The following is a 27,757-nucleotide window of genomic DNA, read 5'->3' on the forward strand; positions in this document are numbered from 1 at the left end:
TCTCTTCCTCGTTATCTCCCCTTACCCGAATATTACTTACTCCTAGCACATCCAGATGCATCCTCTTTGCTGACTCAGCCAGTTCTACCTTCTTTCTTCCATAAGCCCCATTAATATTGATAGCTCCCCATCGAATTCCATTTCGTTCGCCAAGTTGTTTCCAAGGAGTCCCTCGCCTGTCAAATGGGAGTGGGACTCCATTACTCCCATAGTCCGAGGCTTGCTTAAAGTGTTCTGAGCTCGGTAAATTCATGAAGCAGGATGCTGCCCTACTTGCACATAGTCCACGTGAGGATCTCTCCTCTAACGGGTTATGGACCACCGGTGAATTGTATCGTCCTAGCCGCCTGAGCACAAGGAGGGCTACAACTCAGAATATGTCCGAGATGCCCACTCCCATTCCATAGCAACTGGTATCCCGACTCTCAGGACCACTTACTAGGCCACTCAGCCGTTGCCCATGGTTCACGAACTAGGACGTGACTACAGTAACCCACAAACATGAATAAAATAATTGAGAAAATTAAAGGATTAATCAAATGGGTGAAATATGTGGACTATGTTTTCATTATTATAGATGAACAAGAAATAGGTTCGGTAGAAGTATTAAAAAGGGTGAATGAAATAGACAAAGATATCAAATTTACAATGGAGTCAGAGGAAGGAGGATCACTGAACTATTTAGATGTCAAAATAACAAGAAATGGTAGGGAATTAGAGTACCAGGTTTTTAGTAAAGAAACGACTACTAGCACTATTATTAGGAAATATTCCAACCATCCAGGGCAGCAGAAGAAAGCAATATTTTACAGTATGATCAGTAAGGCCCTTAAATTCCCCTCAAAAGACAAGCTTTTGAAAAAGAGATGAATACAATATATGAGATTGCAAATAGAAATGGACATTCAAAGAAATATGTAGACAAAATAAAGAGCAAGTTAATAAATAAACATAGATCAACTTTCAAAAAAGAAAAGAAAGAAAGAAAGAAAGAATGTAGTGGTAATAACATTCCACAAGAGACACTCACATGGAATAGAAAAGATTTTTAACAAAAAGGGCATTTACATTGTGTTTAAGACAAACAAAATAATAAGAGAATTTTATTCAATTCAAAAAGGTTAATAGGTCCGGTAGGTTCTATAAATCGGGAGTATATTGCATCAAGTGCCAAAGTTGTGGGGGAAAAAAAATAGGACAATCAGGTAGGAGTTTGGAGACAAGATACAAGGAGCACATGAATGCAATAGGACACAAAAGGTTCTGAGGAATGGGTGAAGACATGGAGGAGTACAATAATCATTTTACAGAAATAGATAAAGATATGGAAATACTACACACGACAACGAAAGGAAAATTAATGGGCGCTCAGAGGAAATATGTATATATGTTAACCAGAGAAGCAATAATGAAAATAATTTAAATGAACTGCTGAATGAAGAAAATGTGATGTACAGATTAGCGTACAATCACATAAGGAAGAAGGAGAGAAAGAGAGAGTGAAAGTAATAGTTGCAGTTGTTGACACGCTCCCTCTCCTTCCCCTACATTATGTAATTGGCAACATAGCAACAAGTAGCAGCTTGCTTCATAAGGTCATTGGCAGCAAGCAAAGGAGCAAAGATGTATTTGTTTGGTTCAGACTAATGAAATGGTGTTTTAATTTTTGACAAATTTGGTACCAGCTGAAAGTAGTAAGTCAAAATAAAATTCTCTAATCTTCTGAGTTGTCGTCTTTTTCATAAAAAATATCTATAAAGTTGGTTTGTTGGTTGTTTATTTTAAAGGAATTTGACAGTTAAAATGGCTCGCTGATCAGACGGGATTAAGACGAGTAATTTCCGATTTATATGAAAGGTCTCCGAACTGAAACAGTAAGTTAATAGACATTTAATGGAATAAATAATATAATTGAATTACAGATTAGAAATTTAAATATAATGTTTTCTTTTTTAAGGACTTAAGGGAAGGAAAAATTTCAAGAACAGAGCAGAAAGTATTTTAAATTTAATATTTAGTAACTAAATAGGTTTTATTCATTTTATAAATTGGAATTATGACATAGTAAATATAAATTAAGATACAAATAATTTTTTTTTTTTTCTTTTTAGGTGTAGATAAGGACTTAAGCTTCAAGAGCAGAGCAGATTTTAAATTTTAGAGTATTGTGATTAATTTAATAGGTTATTTTATGTTTGAAATTATTTCTATTTTTAAAGTTTTTACTAAATGACATAGTAAGTAAGTAAGTAAGTAAGTAAGTAAGTAAACAGTTGTGAAACGAAGAAATATTTTAACGATTTCAGGATTTATGTATAATTTGTTCTGTTGATGACTGTATTTTTACAAATGTATCAAGTCCAAGGATTTAGTTTGATGTTTTGGCACTGCTGAAGAAGAGAGTAGTAGCTCTCAAAACATGTACGGTAGATAATTATGATAAAATGTAAAGTATTGACAAAGCTTAAAAGTGCTTAATAGAAATTGGTTTCTAAGTATTCGGTCTTCTGCAGATTCATGCAAAAACTGAAGTGGCTTAGGCAATTACGCCATGCTTCAACTTGAACTTGCAAATCTTCCTTGTTGCTGGTAGTCATCATAACTTTGTCAGCATACAGAAGTGTCCACAGAATGCCCTTCTGCATGTCACGGGTTTTGGTATCCCTGACTAACTAGGGAAATGTGTGAACTGGGAAATTGCAGATTGTACTGGATTTATGCACATACATAGAGTTACAAAAATGTTGCAAGGTTTGGACTGGGAAGATTTGGGAGCAAGGAGACAAGCTGCTGGACTAAGTGGTATGTTCTGAGCTTTCATTGGAGAGATGGCGTGGATTGACATTAGTAGACGAATAATTTTGAGTGGTGTCTTTAAAAGTAGGAGGGATCACAATATGAAGATAAAGTAGGAATTCAAGAGAACAAATCGGGGCAAATATTTGTTTATAGGAAGGGGAGTTAGGTATAGGAATAATTTACCAAGAGAGATGTATAATAAGTTTCCAGTTTCTTTGAAATAATTCAGGAAAAGTGTAGGAAAACAATAGATAGGGAATCTGTCACTTGGGCAATGGACCTAAATGCAGATCAGTAGTGACTAATTGATTTTGAGAACAATAACATAAACTGTTGTGGTGCCAGTGTTCGAATTCCGCGCACAGCACGGCTTGTATCCAGTTCTCACCGGCAGAGTTGGCCAGGCGACCAGCTGACACTCCATGTCAACGCTCAAGACCCTATATAAGCGAGTGGGCCGGGAGAGAATGCAGTCAGTCGTCCAACGGCTAGCTACACCTTACTTCAGAAGCGCAGAGGATGCCCTGAAGTGTAAAACAAAAGCTAAAGGTTTCCACTTATTCAGTATTGTTTGCTGTAAACCTTAAAAAGTTACATATATTTATTGAACCTAGTTTCGGTCTTACCAGAGACCATTATCAGTCAAAATCAAAATGAAGGCAAGACATGAATAAAAGATTTTAAAAAAATAAATAACAGAAGTGTGTATATATTATTATTATTATTATTATTATTATTATTATTATTATTATTATTATTATTATTATTATTATTATTATTATTATTATTATTGATTTAAGCCCACTAAGGAGCGCTGATGACTAGTTCTTCCTCGATGCTCTTCTTCGTTCCCAATATCTCTTGAGCCCTGCTGATAATTTCTCCCTTCTCTCCTGTGAAAGGGGCTTCCGACTTCTAGGAACTCTAGGTCGTGGGGTCCAAGACTGTACCATAGCACAAAATTTGGAACGATCTTCTATATCAATGTCTGAAATCCCAGCCGAATCCAAGTCCTTCTGTACTTCATTAAGCCACAAGCTTCCAGTCTTGTAGCTTTTAACCAAAGAAAAGATCTTCTTGGTAAGCCTGTTGCTGTCCATTCGTTGTAGGTGTCCGTAGAACTTAAGCCTCCTACGTCGCATGCTGGTATTGGCTGATTCTAACTGTCGATACAGCTCAGAGTTCGATTTAAGTCTGTAGGTTCCATCTGGGAGCAATCTCGGTCCATGAATTTTCCTGAGGATACGTCTTTTGGCTTTCTCTAGATCATCCATGGTGCCTTTTTTGTTCATCAGGAGGGTCTCTGAGGCGTACAAAAACTGTGGTCTGACAACAGTTTTGTAATGACAGATCTTAGCATTTTTCGAAATGCACCTCTTATTATAATGGTTGTGGGATAGTTGGTACACTGCATTGAGTTTGTTAGACCTTTCTAGGATGGATGTACCGTCTCTACCATTGGGGTGGACCCATTCACCAAGATAGCGGAAGCGATTGACTTTCCCAATCGTTCCATGTATGGTCGTCAAAGGGGGGTTTCCGGGATGCCGAGTCTCAAAGTACTTAGTTTTGTCGTATGATATGTGTAAACCTGCCCTCACCGCTATCTCGCGCAGGGCTTCAATAGCAATGACAGCATCCTTAGAGTTGTTGGTTAGGATTGCAATGTCATCTGCGAATGCTAGGCACCTGATCTCAATCTTTCGGGTCCCGGCTCCAATGGTAACTGGTTTGATTTCTAGATTCCTCAGTGTACATTCCCAGTTCTTGATGACTTTATCAAGCACTAGATTAAACAGAATGGGTGAGAGGCCATCACCCTGTCGTACTCCAGTTTTTATCTTGAAACTCCGAGATAGTTCTCCCCTGAACTTCACCTTAGATGTTGTATCTGTAAGAGTCTGTTGGATGAGGGTGCGTGTGTTGTAATCAACACCTCGTTCTTGCAGTACGGAGAAGAGTGTCTGGCGGTCGATGGAATCATAAGCTTTTTTAAAGTTGACGAAAACCACAGCGATGTTCATACTCCTTACTTGTTTTAGTTGGAGAATGGTTTTTAGGTTGAAGATCTGCTTGGTACAGGACCGTCCCTGCCGAAATCCTCCTTGATATTCACCAATCGTTCGATCACATTGGCTTTCTACATTGTCCAGTAAAATCCTTGACAGCACTTTGTATGCTACTGACAGCAAAGATATCCCTCAGTAGTTGTTGACATCACTGCGGTCACCTTTTTATGTAAAGGGTGTATGATAGCTGATTTCCAGTCATCAGGGATCCTGCTAGTCTCCCAGCAGTCGATCAAGATCTGGTGTATGGCCTCTGTGATCGTATTTCCGCCTGCTTTTAGAGCTTCCGCAATGATGCCATCTTCCCCGGGTGCCTTGCAGTTCTTAAGATGTCCGATGGCATTAGCAACTTGCTGCTTTGTTGGTGGGTTAGATGGGAGGTGTATCTCTGGAGGGTCTTCAACAGGTAATCTGCGGTTACAGGAGACCAACTCCCCGTCCGTATTCTTAAAGTGAAGACATTGTGGTTTATAATCCGAGAGTTCCTCTTTGAAGGCCCGATAAAAGTTTCTTGTGTTGTACATTTTGAATTCTTCATCTAACTTCTCCAGTCTTGACCGATCGTAAGATCTTTTCACACGTCTGATGGTCTCACTCGACAGTTTCCGCATCATTCTGAAATTTTCCCAGTCTTCCTTTCGTTTAGTCGAGTACCACTTCGTCCACGCTGCGGCGCGCTCATCAACTGCAAGATCGCATTCAGTATTCCACCATCTATATCGTCTCTTCCTTCGAGGTTGTCCGAGGTTATTGGTCGTTTCGCATATGGTGGACTTCAGTTGGTTCCAGTCTTTCATATCTTTCTGCAAGATGTCAGTTGCAAAACGTTCTTTATTCTCCGACAGGAATTGGGGATCAATCATTATTTTTTATTATTTTATCCATGTCTTGTCTTTACTTTGATTTTGACTGATGATGGTGTGAGGTAAGACGGAAACTAGTTTCAACAATTATATGTAACTTTTTAAGGCTACAACAAACAGTATTGAATAGATGGGAACCTTTTAGCTTTTGTTTTACATTATATTGCTCTTCAATACGGATTAATATGAAATTTATTACCTATGAGGATGCTCTGTATAAGCAGCTTACTGAACAGGTGGACTGAAGCTAGCTCATGAGGTTTCTACCTCTTGACCCGCTGACATCTCTCAAAACTTGACATTCTCGAGTCTTCAGCTCTTAAATGAGCATTTCGACTTTGCAAGTCAGTTGCTATGCAACATTTCTTCCTCAGCGATTCTTCATTTAGTTTGTGTACTTGGCAGCGTGTAAATATTCTCAAGTGTTGTAGTAATCTGTTTATATGACAAAACCATTCGTTCTATGAAAAGACTTTTTCTTCAGCAGAAGCTCGACTTTGAGTTTAATGTGCAAGTGGCACATATTTTGCATTACTGTATCATTGCAATTCTCCTTTAATAAAATTTTGTTTAGTGTGTGTGAAATAACTCTCTTAATACACAACATAAACTTGTATAACTGTTCTATTCTTACTGTCTCCTCAAATAAGCTATCATATGATAGTAACGCAAACAAGTCTGATGGCGATTATTTGATTGCCACTGATCGCTCATGCGGAAATATAACAATTGAATATGTAGATATGGACTACAAGAAGGTATTGAATATTAGAAAAAATGTAAGAGGTGCCAGCTTTCCTTTTTGACTATTAGACATAACTTCTATCATTTAAAAGATAAGAAATATTTATATTTGTGGGCAGAGCAAGTGGAAAGTGGAGGCACCCACCCTAACAAATTGATGAGAATAACGTGCCATAAAAACCCAATTTCATGTTGCCCATCAAAATAATGAAATAAAACATGATGTGACAGTCAAACAGCTATGTTAGCTGCACAGCACAAAAAATGTACAGGCTTCAAAGCCAGCCACTCATGGGCAAAGCACTTTAAGGATCATTATAATATCATTTAGTAGAAAATAACAATTGTGTCATCAAAGAAAGCCCAACAAGACATCATTTAGACATCTTGTCAGCAGCAGAGATATTTGTAGGAGAGGTTAAAACTGTTCTGGAGTTTCTTGGCCCCAGAAATATATGTAATGTGTTCAGATAGGACACTAGCTATAAAAGGGGACAAAAACAGTTTGCTCCGAAGTGCAATTGTTAGTGGGGCCACAACTCACAGTTATACAACAATGCCAACAGTGGCAACAGCCAGCAAGCTGCTAGGTCCTCTGTTCATAATTTTGAAAGAACCTGAAGGTGTGTTTAGTAAAAAGGGGTGAAAGAAACAGTGTTTTCACACAAATATATTTACATTGTTCTAAAAGATCTGGAAAAATGGGATCCTCAGAATTGTAAGGTTGGTTTCATAACGTATTCAAACAGCAAGTGCTGTCTGACAATGTTGCGCTCCTTCTGGATTCCTTTTCTGGACATAAATATTTGGGAACTGAAGAACACATATGACTGTGGCCACAGCCAATTGTCTACCATTGGATGTATGCAGATGTAGTATCTGGTAAAGCTATGTATGCAGATTTTTGAACACTCGTCGGTTATTGAATTCTGACATCAATTTGGCACAGAGAAATACAAACTTGAAAATGCAGTCTCTGACGTATCACCAGTTGTTGTCCCCTAAATTTACTTCAATTTTGTCCGACTCGTTGGCTGAATGGTCAGTGTACTGGCCTTCGGTTCAGAGGGTCCCGAGTTCGATTCCCGGCCAGGTCGGGGATTTTAACCTTCATTGGTTAATTCCAATGCCTCGGGGACTGGGTGTTTGTGCTGTCCCCAACATCCCTGCAACTCACACACCACACATAACACTATCCTCCACCACAATAACACGCAGTTATCTACAAATGGCAGATGCCGCCCACTCTCATCGGAGGGTCTGCCTTACAAGGGCTGCACCCGGCTAGAAATAGCCACACGAAATTATTATTACTTCAGTTTTGCAATACTCATGGTACTGGAGACGGTACCTGTTCAACAATCCCAGACATTTTGAACATCCTGTGCAATAGTGTTTCAACAACAGTGTGATACAATATTCTACTTGCACTTGTCGGTGTTTCATAAGGTGTTGTTGGTGTAAAACCAGTTTGTCTTTTTAACTAAATTACCATGAATATCACTGTTGTAAAAACTATGTGGAGTAGCTTGGTCACTTGTGTTCTGTTTAGTCTGTGTTGTAATGATACAGTATTTGTTTGTAATAGTCATAAAAAACATGCGAGCCAGGTCACAGTCAACTTATCCCATATACTATGAACCAGAAAAATCCAAATCAATTCCACCAGATTAAAAAAAGAAGAAAATTACAATAAACTTGCGGTATGGTGTTTCTAAGGCAAGACCACATGTTTGACTCATGGTCAGCTGTGTGTATTTAGTTTTAGGTTTGTAAACAAGCTGCCACACCATAAGTTGTTGTTAATATAATTTTAATTTTAAAGTCTTCTTTTCATTTTAATGATATGCAGCTGATTTTTATTTTTATTTTTTATAACACACTAGGTGAGTTAATTGCAACCTGGCTCACTCATTTTTTACCATTTAAGTTGTTTCATTCCACACAAGGAGTACAAATGGAGCTGCAATGCGAAATTGATTTTTAACAAGATGATGTTATACATGGTTTTATTGTTAAGGAGATAATGTAGAGTATACAAGACACTTTACTAATAAGGAAGAAACTTTTTTTAAAATAATTTTGAAAGTAAATAGGACAACAGATTTTATTTACATCTAACAGTTGTTTTTTTTATTGTAATAGCATTAATCGGAATGAGATGCGTTTTATAAGAAGATGAGTTAATTATGTACCAGTAACAGTTTTTTTATTATTTTTAATATTGCCTGGCTGAGTGGCTCAGAGAGTTGAGGCACTGTTCTTTTGACCCCAACTTGGCAGATTCGATCCTGGCTCAGTCAGGTGGTATTCGAAGGTGCTCAAATACGTCAGCCTCATGTCGGTAGATTTACTGGCACGTAAAAGAACTCCTGCAGGACAAAATTCCAGCACCTCGGTGTCTCCAAAAACCTTCAAAAGTAGTTATTGGGAAGTAAAAACCAATAACATTATTTAATTTTTTAAATTTTTAATATTTGTAATATGTTTATATTATTTTGTAACATGTTTTGATCAAGTCCTCAAGATTTGTAGGATATATTTTTTGCTGATGAAGAGAATGTAATACAATATGTTCTCAAAAAAAACATGAAAAATTAAATATTATGTATTAAACAGTTTTTGTATGGCATTGACAAGGTTGACCCGTATCACCACCTTTTTTTTCTTTTTTTTTTTTCAGTGACATTGTTACATTGTTACATAGAAGTCAATACAGACCAATAAGAATGGTTAAATTAATCAATTCTAATTAACACCATCACTCCCATCTCTTCCTTGGCCCATAGAGGACTTAAGTTGTTTAGCTCTCATTAAGTGTAGTGCGCTCTTATATGCTTGTGTTTTCAGAGACCAGAAGAGTTTTACCTACAAGTTTCTTTTTCTTCTAGTAGATGACTCAAGTTTCCGCTCTTCTCGACGCTGTACAACTCTTCCTTTGGTGTTTGTTTACTCCTTGTTTACCAGCCAATTTTGGTGCTTCTTAAACTGATTGAAATTGCAAGTGCAGTGATTGTGTAGTAGACAAAGCTTCATACAAGTAAAGTTTGATTCCAGAAGAAGAAATGTGGTATTTTATACAATAACGATAGTTGATGATTTGTTAGCTTCAGATAGTGAAAGTGAGTGTTGTCATTATGCACACAGTTAAAGTGCTGGAAAGGTGAATAGTAATCTAGACAGGAAAAATGACAGAATTTCCTTTCTATTGTCCACTGGCTCCAATATTTGATGTACAGTACCTACGGGCATAAATAAAGACAGTGTGGAAAATGATGTTATGTTTTTTGTAATTTTTTTCGTTAATGATTTCTTTAATATGCACTACTGTAGAACTCAGAAGTCAATTAGGTGTTTTTTTTAAATGGCTGGACCCTAACAGTGGCAAGCTGCTCGAGCAGCTGGTAGTGAATGTGTTAATAAAAAGAGGAATGTCATGTCAAAAATATATTATCTTGAGTTCTTGTTATTTTTAAGTTTAGCATTCAAATCTGAACAGTATTGAACAAAATGTAGATTTTATCCCAAAATTTGAGTGAATTATGGCAGTTTGAATATTTGTGACTTAAAGGTTGTGTTCTGAGAAAAAGCACATTAAAGGTTTATGCTGTTACCATTGTTAAATTTTTTACATATTTAAGAAATAAATTATATAAAAGTATTACCTTTCAGATGTCTTTTCAAGTGGAATAGATCTTTTAAAAGTTAACATTTTACAATAACCATTTAAATTTATTTTAAATAGAGCATTTATGCCTCTTCTTTAGTTCTGGAGGATTTGGTTGGTTAGATTCTTCGTCAGGATCCCCACTGGCTCTGGCTTCAGCAACTGTTTTATGTCCATCTTCAGGACACAGAATGTGTTTGTATTCTTCTTTATAAGAGGTACTGGTGTTTTTGAACAAAATAATCTTTCTGTTGCCTTATCATCCTTGCTGGAATAACTGCATCAGGAAACCCAATGGGTTCATTGTCCCCAGGAAAGGTGCAATGCCCAAATTCATTTCCATATATGTCTGGTTTGCAATGTACACTACCTTTGTAACTAGCATTGAACTCAAAGTAGTTATGTTTAGTGATGTGAGATACTTTATTAGCATTACTATTCTACAAGAAATTTAGCCAGTCATACAAATTCACAGGAACTTCACCGTTTTTCATTTCCAGTAGCTACAGTTCTGTTAACGTTGTGTTGTAGGTGTAGATTTCTCAATGCAATCAGCAGTTATTGTATGGAAGAGACATAAGTGGCCCTAATATTTTTCTTTAAAAGTCCCAATGCCCTGTCATTACATACCGATGTTGTGTGGTCTACTAGCATGAATGATATCGCTTTTGTAATTACAGATTCTCCAAGCGAGATATCGTAGTCAGATATTGTTCTTATTCTGTCCGGCACAATTGTCAGCATGAATGAATCTTGTGTCTTCTTTATGGCTACAGTTTTCTAAATTGTGGAAAAGACTACCGACAATGTTGGACCATTTTGTTGTATCTACACTTTCCACTCCTTGTTTACAGTTTCACATTTAACCTCAAATATTCCAATTCTGAATGGAAGCAAGAAATAAATAGGCCCAAGCTGTAATGGATTAATGGGTATGTGAACCTGCTGGACCATGTCGAAACTGTGGGTGTACACAAATTTTACCACCATCTTCAAAACTAAGTTTATTTTTATTTTTTTCATAATTTACTTATTTTTTATTTATTTTTTTTTTTTTTTTTTTTTCCAACAAGTTGTAGATGGTACGGGTATCTCATTCAATGCCTCTGGCAAAATTCTCAGATTTAATTTGGGTTTCATGATGACTATGTCTGGGCAGATTTGCTTCCAAATGTTAGAAAACACATTACTTGATACAGGTTTTTGGGGCATATCATTTGTAAAAGAAGCCTTGTAAATTAAAAAAAAAAAAAAATGGCTTCCCTATCACTTGATGGCAGCAGTTTTACATTTGCATTATACACATTGCTGCTTCTGCCTGACAAGATTATGGCATGTTATTCTGTGTAATGGTGCAAAATTCATACAACAAACTCTCTATCGAAATAAGAAGTCACATTCTTAGAAACTTCTTTTGCATTATCGTGGGCAATCGAGCCCATACTATTATACAATTTTGTTAGGTGTTTTTAATCTTTTATTTTGAATATGGTGGACAAACATGTAAGTACCGGTATCTTTACAACCTTGCTGGCGTTTTACAAAACAATTGGTTTGTGGTTGTTTCCTCTCGATGATTACAAGCTGTCAAAGTAGAATCTAAAGTACACAATGGCATTGGCCTAAAATTACTTCTTCTAATGTGTTAGCATTGTTTTCTTAATGATCCATCTTAGGGCATTTATGGCACATTTGTTCATGTTCACTAACGGAGAAGTTATTCTTTCTTACATCCACAACCTCTTTCTAAAAAATACGAAACCAAATCATGGTCTGGGTGACCCAGACAAAGAATACACCCTCGGTATCCCCTGCCTGTCGTAAGAGGTGACTAAAAGTGGCGACCAAGGGATGATTATATTAGAACCATGAAACTCCTTGTGATTAGTACCACCATGCAGGGAACACCATGGGTCGCTTTTTCTTGCGCGTGGTACCCCTATGTTAGGTACCAAATAGGTTTGTGATTAGTAGGAAACGAGAGTGCGACGGCTTTTACAGTACCTGTGATTAGTAGCACTATATGAGCGACACCATGGGATGACGGAACCCATCGTTGTGGCTTGCCACTATATGAGGTACACCCCGGGATAGTACGAGTCCCTGTGGTTAGTACGCTTCAGTGATGAACACCATAGGTTTGCATTGCCTGTCAATGGCGACGCAATGTGTGAAACACGGTAGGTCTGTAATACATGTGCAAATTTCATTACCTGTGAGTAGTACCATAATATGTGGAATACCACGAGTTTACGCTACTCTTGATTAGTACCGCAACATGACAAATACCATGGTTCTACTTTTCTAGCTATAAGTACCATTCTGAGGGGTCGATGACGTTTGGACTCCTTTCGACTACAAGCATCATCGATTCAGTATCGTGCTATAGAAGCAGTCCCTTGGTCAGTAATACTATTGTTTTACGCCAACTTCTGTGCATGTGAGGCACTGTGGGTCGGTTCCACCGATCGTTTTAAATTCATATCTATCCATTCATTCATTCTTCTTCTTCCTCACGTTTTGAATTGTGGTCAGTGGAGAATTTTGGGTTTTTAATTTGTCATTTCATTTCGTCTCATTTCGTACCATTAGGGGCCGATGCCCTAGATGTTAGGCCCTTTAAACAACAAGCATCATCATCATCAAATCATGGTCTTTTCAGCATTAGATGTGTCAGCTAAATCTGTGTAGGGATTGGTTATGTCTAGGTATCCCCACCATCATTGTCATCTATTACATGCTCATTATTACCACTTTGTTCTGTTTCAACAATAACAATATCAATAATATTCTCATAGTTACCTCCAGCATCATCTCACTTCGGGATGTCTCATAATAAAAAAATATCAGAGAGGTTAATTGACTCTTCTCCATGAGGTTCCAGTTTGTCTTCACTTAATTCATCACTACTTTTTGTTCTTTCAGTAAAATAGTTTATTTAGTAATATCACAACTTCATCTCCACTCATTTTGAACTTTAAAATGTGCAACAAACCTGTTATTTTTGTTGTTGTTCAACATTCAATGACAGTAACATACTGTAAGCTGTTGACTGTTGTTTTATGGCTGCCAACTGCTGCATTATTCATAACAGCCTAAAAGTGAACTTCATCATGTAAAATATTATTATTGATAATTTATTTATTAAATTTCAAAGCAAATGCTCATCAGGAGAAAGAGAATTGCAAATTGGCAACTCCTATCAGCATTTATAACTCTCAAATTATAAGACCTCTTGTCGTGGCAGACATTATTTTAATCAGAAACATTCTTTTTTTTATACGGAGCTAGTCCAAGTCCCCTAAAATGCCACTAGAATTCAACAGAGGCTATTTTGTGAAATAAGGCGTACACAGTAGCGAAATTTAGATAAGGGACCTCTTTTCAGGCCAATGTTATTTCCCCAAAACAAAAGGTCGCTTTTCAAAAAATGACATTGACTATACTTTTAAAAATTCCGTGCTTTTGTTTCAAACCATTTTAAATCGATATGAGTTGGTAGAGGATAAAGTAAATTATTGTAATCTACAAAAACCTAATATCGATATTTTTGACCCTAATCAATAATTTTTCTTGTACTGAAAATTCTACTTCTCCAAAAAGAGGTTCCTGTTGGCTATCCACCTCGCATATAATACATGAAGTAATATAAGACTTCCCAGAATTCTGATTGGGAAACTGCCCCTTAAAATTTATGAAAACGGTATGTAAGATTATTGGAAAGCTTAGATCGGTGAGGAAGTTGAAGGGTAACGACCCCTCAAGAAAACAGAAGTGCCATTTCAATAGATTGAGAACTGAGGATGGCCAATCCAACTACTTTTGTCAAGTGTGCATGAAGCGACTCTGGAGCATACAACTGAGGTGAGGTAGAGCAGACCATTGAGTATATTATCAAACACTATCATCTGCATTTCTGTCTGACTCTGTGGCTGAATGCTCAGCGTTGAGGCCTTTGGTTCATAGGGTCCCAGGTTCGATTCCCAGCCAGGTCAGGAATTTTAACCTTAATTGGTTAAATCGTCTGGTTCACGGACTGAGTGTTTATGATGTCTTCAACATTAGAAAACAAGCATAACTACCACACCAAGTGAAGTTCATAACCTTCTTCAAACTCTTCGTACCAACAAAGCTACCGCTGCCGACACTATAGGTCCTCTTTTCCTAAAAAATACTGCCAGCACTCTTTGCGTCCCTCTCTCTAAATTATTTAACAGATGTTTTGCAGCAGGCTATTTTCCTATTACCTGGAAACAGGAAAATATTGTTCCACTTCTCAAATCAGGCAACAAATTTAATGTTTCATCGTACCGACCAATTTCTATTCTCCCTACACTATCCTTTATCTTTGAAAAAATTATACACTAGCGTCTCCTCACATTCACTTTGCCGTATATCTCAACCAAGCAGCATGGTTTTCTACCACGTGGCTCTTGTCTAACAAACCTGGCCACTCTGCATAGCTTTGCATCACACGCCATTGCAGCTAAATCACAGCTGGATATCTGCTACGTAGGCATTTCGAAAGCTTTCGATTCTGTAGACCATACTCTGTTGCTCCATAAACTCTCCGAACGATTTAATATACATGGCAGTCTTCTGACCCTTCTTGCTGGCTTCCTACATAACCGTTGGCAGAGAGTGGTAATATCAGGCACTTCATCCTCATGATTACCAGTCACCTCTGGTGTCCCACAAGGCAGTACTCTTGGCTCCTTGCTGTTTTCTTTGTTTATGCACGATCTGCCATCCGAACTCAACGAAACAGCGAATACCCTACTCTTTGCTGACGACTGCAAGATATTTAGGGAGATCAGGAATCCAGCAGATGCAGCTCTCCTACAGCCCTCACTTAATGCCTTCTCGAACTGGTGCCGTACTTGGAAACTTATCCCCAATCCACAAAAAATGCAGCCACATGACCATAACACTACGTAAATCTCCTCTACCGACATCATATTACCTATTAACATTAAAAATTAAATAATTGAAGTTCAACCAATTCAAGACATAAAAGAAAGAAATGTAGTAATTACATTCTTATTTAAATGGGACCGGTTTCGACCCTAGTCCAGGTCATCTTCAGCCGTAAAAACAAGTAGGCGAAATTACACAATGTTTATGAATATTGGAGAAATGGGTCAGTTTTACACTCTGTCAGGCACAAAGTCACAACACTATCAAATAATATATGAAGATTATAAATAAACTTGAAGTCACAGACGAATAGATTTGTAGAAGCAAACCGCCAGTTCCCGGTGATCAGCGCGGCACATTCAAGGTCATGCGCTGCGGTCTCGAACGCCAAAGTAGAGTGGAGAATGTCTTGAAGGTCCAATATTTGTCTCGGTTGCGGGAAGTTAAGTATGTATATAAAAAATATACGACGCAAATCAGTATAATTGAATGAGAACTTGTGCTCCTGCTAAGTTCTTGGAAAACAGTTGACTTGAAAACACAATTGTAAAGAGAAAAAAATGTAGTAAAAAGCGCAATATCGGAAAACAAATGAAAACTTATATGCACAGTGCGCTATTTTTTAAATTGAAAAAATTATTAGGACATGATTGAAGTAGTCGAAGTTGGCGCAAGACAAGAGTTAAAATTTGAAAGAGGAGAACAGAAATGAAGGTCGATTGTTTTTTTTTTTTTTTAATAAATAGAGAATGTAGAATAAATTAACAGAGGAAGAGTGATAGTGAAAAAAGAGAAAAAATAAAAGAGATTGAAGTTAGATGGTATTGAGGAAGGATAAGATAGGGAAAATGAAGGAGGGTAGTTTATCCTTCCTCAATACCATCTAACTTCAATCTCTTGTATTTTTTCTCTTTTTTCACTATCACTCTTCCTCTGTTAATTTATTCTACATTCTCTATTTATTAAAAAAAAAAAAAAAATCGACCTTCATTTCTGTTCTCCTCTTTCAAATTTTAACTCTTGTCTTGCGCCAACTTCGACTACTTCAATCATGTCCTAATAATTTTTTCAATTTAAAAAATAGCGCACTGTGCATACAAGTTTTCATTTGTTTTCCGATATTGCGCTTTTTACTACATTTTTTTCTCTTTACAATTGTTTTTTCAAGTCAACTGTTTTCCAAGAACTTAGCAGGAGCACAAGTTCTCATTCAATTATACTGATTTGCGTCGTATATTTTTTATATACGTACTTAACTTCCCGCAACCGAGACAAATATTGGACCTTCAAGACATTCTCCATTCTACTTTGGCATTCGAGACCGCAGCGCATGACCTTGAATGTGCCGCACTGATCACCGGGAACTGGCGGTTTGCTTCTACAAATCTATTCGTCTGTGACTTCAAGTTTATTTATAATCTTCATATATTATTTGATAGTGTTGTGACTTTGTGCCTGACAGAGTGTGAAACTGACCCATTTCTCCAATATTCATAAACATTGTGTGATTTCGCCTACTTGTTTTTACAGCTGAAGATGACCTGGACTAGGGTCGAAACCGGTCCCATTTAAATAAGAATGTAATTACTACATTTCTTTCTTTTATGTATTGAATTGGTTGAACTTCAATTATTTAATTTTTAATGTTAATAATTTCAATACGGAACAATGAAATTTTTATCTTCATATTACCTACTCGACAAGCCCATCACCGTAGTTACGCAACAGCGTGACCTAGGTGTAACATTCGATACAAAATTACAATTTAAGACCCACATAGAAACATATAAAACCAAGGCTATGAAATTACTAGGCATTCTCTATCACTTCACAGAAATTTCTGACCCCATTGCTCTTCGTCATTTCTTCCTCACGATCATTCAACCTCTCTTAAACTACTGCTCTCTTATTTGGACAACAGCCTCACCCTCCAATACTAAGCAGTTAGACAGAGCAGTGTCCTTCTTTGCTGCAATTGTAAGGAACAGAAACCCCAAGCTCAGAAATCTGTCTACGCAGCAGGTATTAATGGCAATTAATATGTCACCGCTGCACATCAGGCGACAGGTAGCTAACCTGAGTTTCCTCCACGGGATCTTAAATGGGCATTACCGCTCAGAACATCTTGTGTCACTCTTCTGTCCACGTGTTCCTTCCCGCTCCACCAGAACCAAAGACTTCTCCACATTCCCCACACTCAGCACTCAATACTTCAACGATCTTTCCTAATCCGCCTCCCAACACACTTTAACAATATTAATAGGAGACAAGAGCTTGATATGGCATCAAATAAAAGTGTATTCGAGAGGTGTGTAAATAGTCTCTTAAAGATAAATTGATGTGAATGGATTATACCGCCATCTTGACCCATATGGAAATTCTAAGTTCCCATGGAGGGAATTAGATTCTTTTCCACCAATAGAGCATATCAAAAATCAGATCAAAAATTAGATGGATGGCTTTTCCGGCGTTTGCTCTATTGTGGAGTTTTATCTCCCGTATGCAGTTATCAGACTGTGCTTCATAAATAAGCTTCTGATAAGTTCACCTGCATACACCCCAGCGTCAGTGGGTAGGGTCTGACACATCCCACTCTGAAGAGTCTAGTGTCAGACCTAAGACGAAACGCTGGTTAATAGAGCAAACGCCGGAAAAGCCATCCATCTAATTTTTGATCTGATCTTGACCCATGACGACTTGGCTATGAACATTGTTGTAACCAAGGTTGAAGTTTACAGAACACAACTTTATTTGCTTCACTTTATGATATTTACACAAATAACTGAAATTTATTTTGAAGCAAAAAGGAATATTGAATCTTGAGAAATGTCTGTCTTTATACAATATGTACAGGTTTGCAGTCTTTATATACACTTCTATCTTGAAAAGATAGTCTTTGTGAATTGACACGTTGATAGTCGAGAACTATCTGGCACACTAACATAAATGTTCATGAGAGTCCTTGTTTGTTGAAGTGCCTGAATTCCTAAAAAGCAAGTTCAATTGATTGAAGAAATTCCACCTAGCGAAACTAAGGGAGCTTGCATAAGTTAGGGAATGAAAATGGCTTGTAAAAGAATTACGGAACATAGGCAGCGGAAACAGGTAAAGGAGCGGTGACCAGAGGTGAAACCTCGTACTGCCAGAAATTCAGTCCACCTGGTCGAAGCACATTTTCAAGAGGAGTAGCCTCCGTGCTCGACGTAGGGTGTATTCTGGAGCTGGACACCGGGGCAAGTGGGCAAGTGAGCAGACAGGGAGCTCCTATTTATAGTACACTCGATGGTCAGGCACGCGCACTGAGGGCTGCACGTCGAAGCTAGCAGAATGATACACAGGCGCGCGTGCAGCTGGCTGGCGGAGCGAGAAGGGAGCGCCGGACATACAACACCCTCCCCTCCTAAATGCGCCGGTACGGCGTGAAACGGCGGCGGCGCTGGCGGCGACTGCGATGCTGGGGCGGAGCTGCTGATATCTCTGTTGTATTGTCCGGAGCTGGAACTGGGCGGAGTGGCGCTGTCTCGTCCTGAAAGGAACCCATTGTTATTAAATGATCTAAAGCGCGTTCAGCAATAGATTTATCTGGTTTAGCAATAGCATCAATAGCTGTACAGGGGCGGTAGCGCAGACGTATCTGATCTTGATGGCGGCAGATACGTTTCTCCGTAGTCTGTATCTCGTAGAGACGATGACCCAAAGATCTGCAGATGACTCCAGGTATCCAGAGTGGGTTGGATTTGAATGTCCTGGTGTAGACCTTGTCATTGATGGAGAACTTCGTAGGTGAGGTCTTATGCTGGGTCGGAAGAGGCTGTAACAGAGAAAGTAAAGTTCTGTGAGGTCGTCCATGGAGCTTCTGTGCAGGAGTGATATTATCAGCGCCGGGTAGAGTTCTGTAGGTGTTTAAGAGTTGGAGCAAGGCTTGGTCTTTAGTTAAGCCTGAAGAGACAGCTTTCTTCATACTTCTTTTAAATGTTTGTACGAAGCGTTCAGCTTCACCATTAGATTGAGGGTGAAAAGGTGGTGCTAGGATATGACGAATGCCATTATGTGTACAAAAGTTCTGAAAAGCAGTAGCTGTAAATTGAGGTCCGTTGTCCGAAATGAGTACGTGCGGTAAACCTTCTGTAGTAAAGATTTTCTGGAGAGCACGAATGGTAGCTTCGGTTGTAGTAGTCGAATGCATATCCACTACATATGGAAAGTTTGACAGTGAATCGATGACTATTAACCACATGGAATTGAGGAAAGGACCTGCGAAATCGATGTGAACTCGTTCCCATGGAGTAGTAGCAGGAGGCCATGAAGCAAGATCAGAAGACGGGGCGTTCTGATTCGTTTGACATTGCTCACAATGACGTATTAGCTTTTCGATGGCGGCATCAATACCGGGCCAGTAGCAGTGTTGACGGGCGAGTTGCTTTGTTCTGGAGATACCCCAATGGCTTTGGTGTAATAACTCGAGAACTTGTTTCTGTAGGCTAAGTGGGATAACCACTCGGAAGATGGTGCCTGCTTCTAGTAGTACAACTCCGGCACGAGTCGTGAGACGATGCTGCATACGATGATAAGGTGCCATGTGGGCAGGAAGTGTGCTCTGAAGAGGCCAACCGTTGCGGATGTAAGTACGTACAGTAGCAAGTGTACTGTCCTTATCCGTAGCTTTAGCTATGCAGGTAGCATCAATAGGAAAACTGGAGACAGTATCTTCAAGTTCTATGTCCAACTGAAGACATTCAGATTCTTGAGAATCGAAGGCAGTATCAGGACCAACGGGTAAGCGGGAGAGGGCATCAGCATTACAATGCTGGGATGTGGCTCGATATACAATCTGATAGGAATAATCAGAAAGGAACATGGACCATCTTTGAAGCTTTCTGAGGGAATTCTCTGGGATCTTATTACCAGGATGGAATAAGTGTACGAAAGGCTTATGATCGGTAATGATCAGGAAATGGTTGCCATAAAGATATTCATTGAAACGGCGAATACCAAAGATGATGGCTAAAGCTTCTTTCTCTATCTGTGAGTATCGACGTTGATGGTCATTAAGTGTTTTCGAAGCGAAGGCGATGGGGCGTTCTTGTCCATGACGATCCTTCTGGGAGAGAACGGCGCCGACACCGTAGTCTGAAGCGTCAGTAGCTAGCGTGATGATCTTGTCGGGCTGAAATGAGTGAGTTGTATAGCTTGAATTAAGGCGTTTTTGATTGTTTTCCATGCCTGTTGGCATTGCGGAGTCCACTGAAACTTAACACCTTTTTTACGTAGAGCGTTTAATGGAGCTGCCACTGTAGCACAGTGTGGAATGAACTTATTATAATAGTTCGCTTTGCCTATGAAGGACTGAAGCTGCTTGAGGTTCTGAGGTGCTGGCATGTTTACTATCGCGGAGACATTCTGCATACTAGGACGAATTCCATTCTTATCAAGTATATGTCCGAGGTAGTGAACTTGAGGCTGAAAGAAGGTACATTTAGCGAGATTCGCTCGTAGGCCATTGTCTTTCAATTTCTGGAGAAGAAGGCGGAGATTGGTTAGATGTTCATGATGATCTTTTCCAGTAACAATAATATCATCCAGGTAGTTAGCACAACCGGGAATTGAGGCGGTGAGTTGAGCCAAATAGCGCTGAAAAATAGCCGCTGAGGATGAAACACCGAATGGGAGCCGCTGGAGCTGGAGCAGTCCTAGAGGAGTGTTGAGTGTGAGAAATTTCTTAGATTCTTCGTCTAAAAGTAGCTGGAGATATGCTTCTTTAAGATCAACTCGAGAGAAGAATTGTCCACCAGAGAGACGACGGAATAAGTCTTCTGGACGTGGAATAGGAAAGATATCGGTTTCGAGTTGTGCGTTGACTGTAGATCGAAAATCGCCACAAAGTCGAACATTACCATCAGGTTTCTTGATTATCACGAGTGGAGTAGCCCATTGACTAGAAGTAACTGGTACTACAATTCCAGTTTGGATCCATCTTTCTAATTCTTTCGTGACCTGGTCTTGAAGTGCTAGGGGTACTGGACGTGCTTTGAGGAAGCGAGGCTTAGCTCCGGATTTCAGCTGTATGTGAGCTGTATAGTCTTTTGCTGTTCCGAGCTGAGAATCGAAGACTTCAGGAAACTGCGCTAGAAGAGCGGTAACGTCAGAAGTAGGATGCAATGTAGATACGACGTTAACGTTGTCATGTATCTGGAAACCAAATAAGTTAAATAGATCCATGCCCATAATGTTGGATGCAGTGTAGTTGTTAACTACGAGAAGAGGAATGGCCTTCTGAATTCCTTTATAACTAGCCTGAAGCTTAATTTGACCTTTGATGTCAATTTTCTTCTTGTTAAATGTCACGAGCTGGATGTCAGCTGGAGAGCATGAAGGTGAACCTAAGTCGTGGTAGGTAGTCAGGTTAATAATAGAGACAGGTGATCCAGTGTCTAATTGAAAATCGACAGATCGATCAGAGAATGAGAGAGGAATGATGATTTTGTGAGAATCCTTTGTGGGAAGAATAAGATTGATCTGATCAACTTCCATGTCTTGGCGGGGCTGTATATGCTTCCGGCGCGCTGCAGTAGTCTTAGCAGGGCGGAGCGAACTTTGACAGACAGTCTGAATGTGTCCAAGTTTATTACATCGTTCACAAGTAGCTTTGAAAAAACGACAGTCACGACGTTCATGATGCTTGAAACAACCTCGGCAGGAAGGCAGGAGTTTCGAGGTGCTTTTAGAATTGGGCTTCCGTGTAGCATTACGAGAGGGAACCTGGCGAGAATGCGTGGTGGAGAGCGCCTTATCCGTACGGTTCACTGTAGCAGAGGACTTGCGGGCCTGAGGCGAGACTTGTGCAACTTCGTGTGGAGAAGCTATGGCTGCGGCAGTCTTGGTGGTAAGCTCATAAACCGTAGCAATACGCTGGACGTCTTCTAAAGAAGGGTTACTCTGCTTGACAGCGTCAAAACGTATTTTGTCTTCAGGAGTATGTAAAATTAGCATGTCCCGAATGAGAGAATCAGTGTAGGATGAACCACAACCGTCCTTGGAGCAGATGAACTGGCAGGGTTTAGCTAGACCACGCAATTCAGTTATCCATTCAGTATGTGTCTGATGGGGTTGCTTTCTGCTCTGAAAAAATTTATAGCGAGCAGCCACTATGTGAGGAGCTTTGGCATAGTGTTCCGTGAGACGGGCTAAGAGCTGCGTGAAGGGTACCTCAGATAAGTGTTCTTCTGGACTTAATTTACGTAGTAATTCACACGTAGCATTGCCAACCGAACTAAGAAATAGTGCGCGGCGGCGTTGATCATCTGTGACAGAATGGCAGATGAAATGCTGTTGCAAGCGGGCTAAATAAACTGACCATTCTTCCTTAGCCGGATCAAAAGCAGAGAACGGAGGAATAGCTGATGGCTGTGTAGAGACAGAAATAGCTTGAATAGCCTGAATTAATGCTGCCTGTTGTTGTTGCATAAACTGTTGTTGTTGCTGCTGTAATGCTTGGAAAACCGTAGCGAGTTGTTCCGCAGTAGCCATTGCGAGATGCGTGCAAGCAAGAGTAAGGTAAGCTGTGTGTCAGAACTGGTTGGAGTGTCGTTGTTGTTTAGCACGTCGCCGTAGAGTTGACAACTGGGCCCGTTGAATTGGAGTGTTGGTTTCGTGTGTACCTCGTCGCTATAGAGTTGGCAACTGGGGCTGAAGAATCGTAGTTTGTTGCTTTTTTACCTCGTTGCCATAGAGTTGGCGACTGGGGCCGATGAATTGGAGGTTGTGCGTGTTTACCTCGTCGCCATAGAGTTGTGTTGTAACCAAGGTTGAAGTTTACAGAACACAACTTTATTTGCTTCACTTTATGATATTTACACAAATAACTGAAATTTATTTTGAAGCAAAAAGGAATATTGAATCTTGAGAAATGTCTGTCTTTATACAATATGTACAGGTTTGCAGTCTTTATATACACTTCTATCTTGAAAAGATAGTCTTTGTGAATTGACACGTTGATAGTCGAGAACTATCTGGCACACTAACATAAATGTTCATGAGAGTCCTTGTTTGTTGAAGTGCCTGAATTCCTAAAAAGCAAGTTCAATTGATTGAAGAAATTCCACCTAGCGAAACTAAGGGAGCTTGCATAAGTTAGGGAATGAAAATGGCTTGTAAAAGAATTACGGAACATAGGCAGCGGAAACAGGTAAAGGAGCGGTGACCAGAGGTGAAACCTCGTACTGCCAGAAATTCAGTCCACCTGGTCGAAGCACATTTTCAAGAGGAGTAGCCTCCGTGCTCGACGTAGGGTGTATTCTGGAGCTGGACACCGGGGCAAGTGGGCAAGTGAGCAGACAGGGAGCTCCTATTTATAGTACACTCGATGGTCAGGCACGCGCACTGAGGGCTGCACGTCGAAGCTAGCAGAATGATACACAGGCGCGCGTGCAGCTGGCTGGCGGAGCGAGAAGGGAGCGCCGGACATACAACAAACATGGACATTCTCATGGTTTTCATTTTGGACAGTTGTTATTAGTAGGCTGTGTACCTGATCTTGTTATATTTTGTTATGTTTGTTATATTTTATTATGAAAGTTTACGTTTGTTAAATAGTATGTTGACAGTGCAAGTGAAATTTGCTCATTGTAGCTGTAACTTGTGCTTCGTGAATGAATAAATAAATCTATATATATAAAATAAGAGTTTTGTCTGTACATTGCTCAGAATTTGAAAAGAATGGTATTTCTGTATCGGTCATGTCCACAGTAACAAGGAAATGCATTTTTTACTTTTCCGTAATGTCTGTCTGTCTGTCTGTCTGTCTGTCTGTCTGTCTGTCTGTCTGTCTGTCTGTCTGTCTGTCTGTCTGTCTGTCTCTGTCTGTCTGTCTGTCTGTCTGTACACGCATCACGAGAAAACGGCTGAAGAGAATTTAATGAAAATCGGAATGTAAATTCGGGTGATAAACCACTACAATGTAGGCTATAAATTATTTTATTCACGCTGAGTGAAATGATAGTATAGGGGAAGGCCTGAAATTTAATTCTCAAATATTTATGTTATTAGTGGTCGTGTCTTAATGAAAATCAGTATGCAAAGTCGGGGTAATAAGTCGATATAATCTAGGCCATAAATAATTGTATTCACGCTCAGTGAAATGGCAGTTTAGGGGAATGCCTAAAATTTAATTTTCAAATACCGGTATTTATATTATTAGTGGTCGTATCTTAATGGAAATCGGTAGATAAAAATGGGAAATAAGTTGCTACAATATAGGCTATACATAATTGTATTCACGCTGAGAAAAATGGTAGTTTAGGGGAAGGCCTAAAATTTAATTCTCAAACATTTATTATATTAGTGGCCGTATTTTCATGAAAATTGGTATGCAAAGTCGGGGAATAAGTCACTATAATCTAAGCTATTAATAATTTTATTCACACTGAGTGAAATGGTAGTTTACGGAAAGGCCTGAAATGTAATCTATATATATATATATATATATATATATATATATATATATATAAAATAAGAGTTTTGTCTGTACATTGCTCAGAATTTGAAAAGAATGGTATTTCTGTATCGGTCATGTCCACAGGAACAAAGAAATGCATTTTTTACTTTTCCGTAATTTCTGTCTGTCTGCCTGTCTGTCTGTCTGTCTGTCTGTCTGTCTGTACACACATCACGAGAAAACGGCTGAAGAGAATTTAATGAAAATCAGAATGTAAAGTTGGGTGATGAACCACTACAATCTAGGCTATAAATTATTTTATTCACGTTGAGTGAAATGGTAGTTTAGGGGAAGGCCTGCAATTTAATTCTCAAATAAGTTATTTATGTTATTAGTGGTCGTATCGATAAATACTACATAACTGACATAATTTTAGTTATGTCATAAGTTAGTAGTAATTATGCAAGAAGTTATTCAATTTCTGATCTCTTATATCTTATACATTGTTACCGTACCGCATATAATCACAGAGATATTCATGAATTTGGATTTTTGTTACTAAGTCCGTATCAGCGCCGAGTCACAAGAAAATGGGTAAACAGAATTAAGTGAAAATAGGTATGTAAAGTCTGAGAATAAGGAACTATCATCTACGATATAAATAATTTTGTTAGACGCCCTAATATCACAAAGTCGAAAGAAAACTAATGTGAAGGCCTGCAAAATAGAAAGCTCATAAACTTTATCAACAATTAACATTACTTTGATCATTGTTTGTTGTGATGTGCTTTTTGTCTTTTGTTTCCACTCATCCCCGATAGATAGGATTACTGAAGCGTACCGAGGTTTTTTTTAAAATTTGCTTTACGTCGCATCGACACAGGTAGGTCTTATGGCGACGATAGGATAGGAAAGGAATAGGGGTGTGAAGGAAGTGGCCTAGGCTTTAATTAAGGTACAGTCTGGTGTGACTGGTGTGGAATACCATATTCAGGGATGCCGGCAGTGGGGTTCGAATCCACTGTCTCCCGGATGCAAGCTCACAGCTGCGCGCCTCTAATCATAAGGTCAACTCGCCTGATCGTACCGAGTATAACAGCCTGCCTGTATATTGGCGGGAAGTAGCTGGGGAGTTAGATAACTGTCTTCTTTAGCATGCCATTCCTCTGGTTCATACATTTTCTGATATTACTGGTACGTAACACACTGGTTCATCATAGCATTCGAGCTATTCAATTCCTACTCTAAGGCACTGATTGGAATAAGTATGTGCATATTTAACGGAATAATGACAGAGGAGCGTTCACGGCAGTCTGCGACCTGGTTATTCCAGCTCTGGAACTTTGGACTCTTAGATCGGCACCATAGTACTGTTCGTTGAAAGTGAGAAAGTGTACGGTTTTTCATTTGATCGAGTATTTTATATGATAACATTGCTTTCAATCGCTACATTCCTACTGACGATTTTGTAATGACCTATGTTGAATTCAGTTAGGAAAACCACCAAGTCAGTCTTTTCGAGAATCCCGTAGCGAAGCACGGGTACATCAGCTAGTAAATAAATAAATAGATAGGGCCCTATCCTCACAGATATACAGGTTGCCTATAGGCCATCTACTAGAAAAAGACGTGGAAGCCCTAATGACATATTTTGTGATGGCATTAACTGGCTACAAAATTTAACTGTTGATTTGTAATGATTTGTAAACTTATTTATTTTCACTCACTTTGTATTACTGTAACATTGCCTCACAATGAAATTGGATAAGAATGTAAAATGCACTTTAAAAGGATGAATACATGTATTTTCAATGACAATGGTTTTTTGTCTGGTTGTGGGGTTTTTTTTTTTTTTTTTTTTTTTTTTTTTTTTTTTTTTTTTTTTTTTTTTAACTGTAAATTTTGATAAGACAGCCACATAAGATTTTAGAAGCAAGCAAACAACATACTATTGTACAATGAGCTGTTGACGACATACTTCAAAACTTGAAAACTTTGACTTTTTTATCTTTCCCGCAGGCATATATAACCATATGTGACTTGCTGATCATATTCAAAGAAGGAGGATACCAGTACCTAGGAAAATTTTCCGGTCTTGAGTATAGTCCTAGTCGAGACCTCCAGCTGGAGTTACTTCAAATTGTGGAGGAATATGTTTTCTCTGAAGGTAAGTATGTAGATACAAAATGATGTACTTCAGTTTAACATTGAAATATTTGGTTACTCAAGAGAAATGTTAATTCTGAAATATTATTCCTTTCCAGAAAATAAAGCAGCTCAATCTGTAAATCACTGTAACATGTTAGCTTGTTTCATCAAGCTGTTTTTGTACAATGTGATACCTGTAAAGGCTGCAGCCAACATTCTAGTGCATTACAACGAGGTATGTTCAATGGCTTGAAAAATAAATAGTCTGTACTATGAATCTGCCTTATCAGTGTAATAATTTTTTGAGGAGCAAATTATTATATTAGTATTTTCAAGATATTATATATGAATGTCTGTCCCTTAGACTCATTCCCTGATACGGGGTTGGGGATGAGGTAAGATGAAATTATATGTCATGTTTTACAGCTGGATGACCTTCCTGTTGCCAACCTCATTTGAGGAACTATTGCAGATGAGATGAAACAAATTATGATAATGATTAAAACTGAGTAATGAAGGAGAAGGAATCAGATGTGGCCTATGAAAAATTCTCTTATGAACACAGTGTTCTCCCTAGGATCTTTCTAATGGGCTTATTACAGACCGCCCGGCTAACATAACATAGACATATACTAGTTATATAAGATTTATTTATTTTACATTTTATGGCCTACCTTGGACCACTCTAGTCAATTATACAAAGGATTTCTTGATTTCCTATCAGCCCAATATTTTTTCATTCTGAGAGATGCTGCCTTTCTTTATTCTGTTAAAAATACCCTCCCATTAGCCTGGTGTATGCGTCTTGAAGTATCTTAATATTTTCTGTTTTGTTTTTGAGATCATCTATTGTTATTTGTAGTTATTTAATATCCTCCTTAATTTCCATGATCTATTTAATCTTGGTTTTGCTATTCCATAATTTTTCAATTATTCTTCTGCTGATTCTGGTGTCAGGTGTTCTGATAAGTTGTCCAAGGAATTATATATGTTTTTTCCTAATCGTGCTCAATACTGGTTGAACTTTGTTATAAACTGTTTTATTTGATGCTATTCTCCATTGTCTATTAACTTGATACTGTTTATTTATACATGTTCTAATTACTATTATTTCTAT

At 38.6% G+C, this 27,757-nt stretch overlaps 1 protein-coding gene across 1 annotated transcript in view; it reads left to right on the forward strand.

Moving 5' to 3' along the window:
- LOC136871597 (cohesin subunit SA-1) overlaps positions 1-27,757 on the forward strand; it is a 283,758-nt gene that overhangs the window by 137,547 nt on the left and 118,454 nt on the right. Inside the window, exons 11-12 of the mRNA XM_067145050.2 lie at positions 26,512-26,659; positions 26,757-26,875. Coding sequence (XP_067001151.2) covers positions 26,512-26,659; positions 26,757-26,875 — 267 coding nt within the window. The remainder of the gene's footprint in view (positions 1-26,511; positions 26,660-26,756; positions 26,876-27,757) is intronic.

This window comes from Anabrus simplex, chromosome 1 (genome assembly GCF_040414725.1).
Source record: "Anabrus simplex isolate iqAnaSimp1 chromosome 1, ASM4041472v1, whole genome shotgun sequence".
Taxonomy (NCBI): Eukaryota; Metazoa; Arthropoda; class Insecta; order Orthoptera; family Tettigoniidae; genus Anabrus; species Anabrus simplex.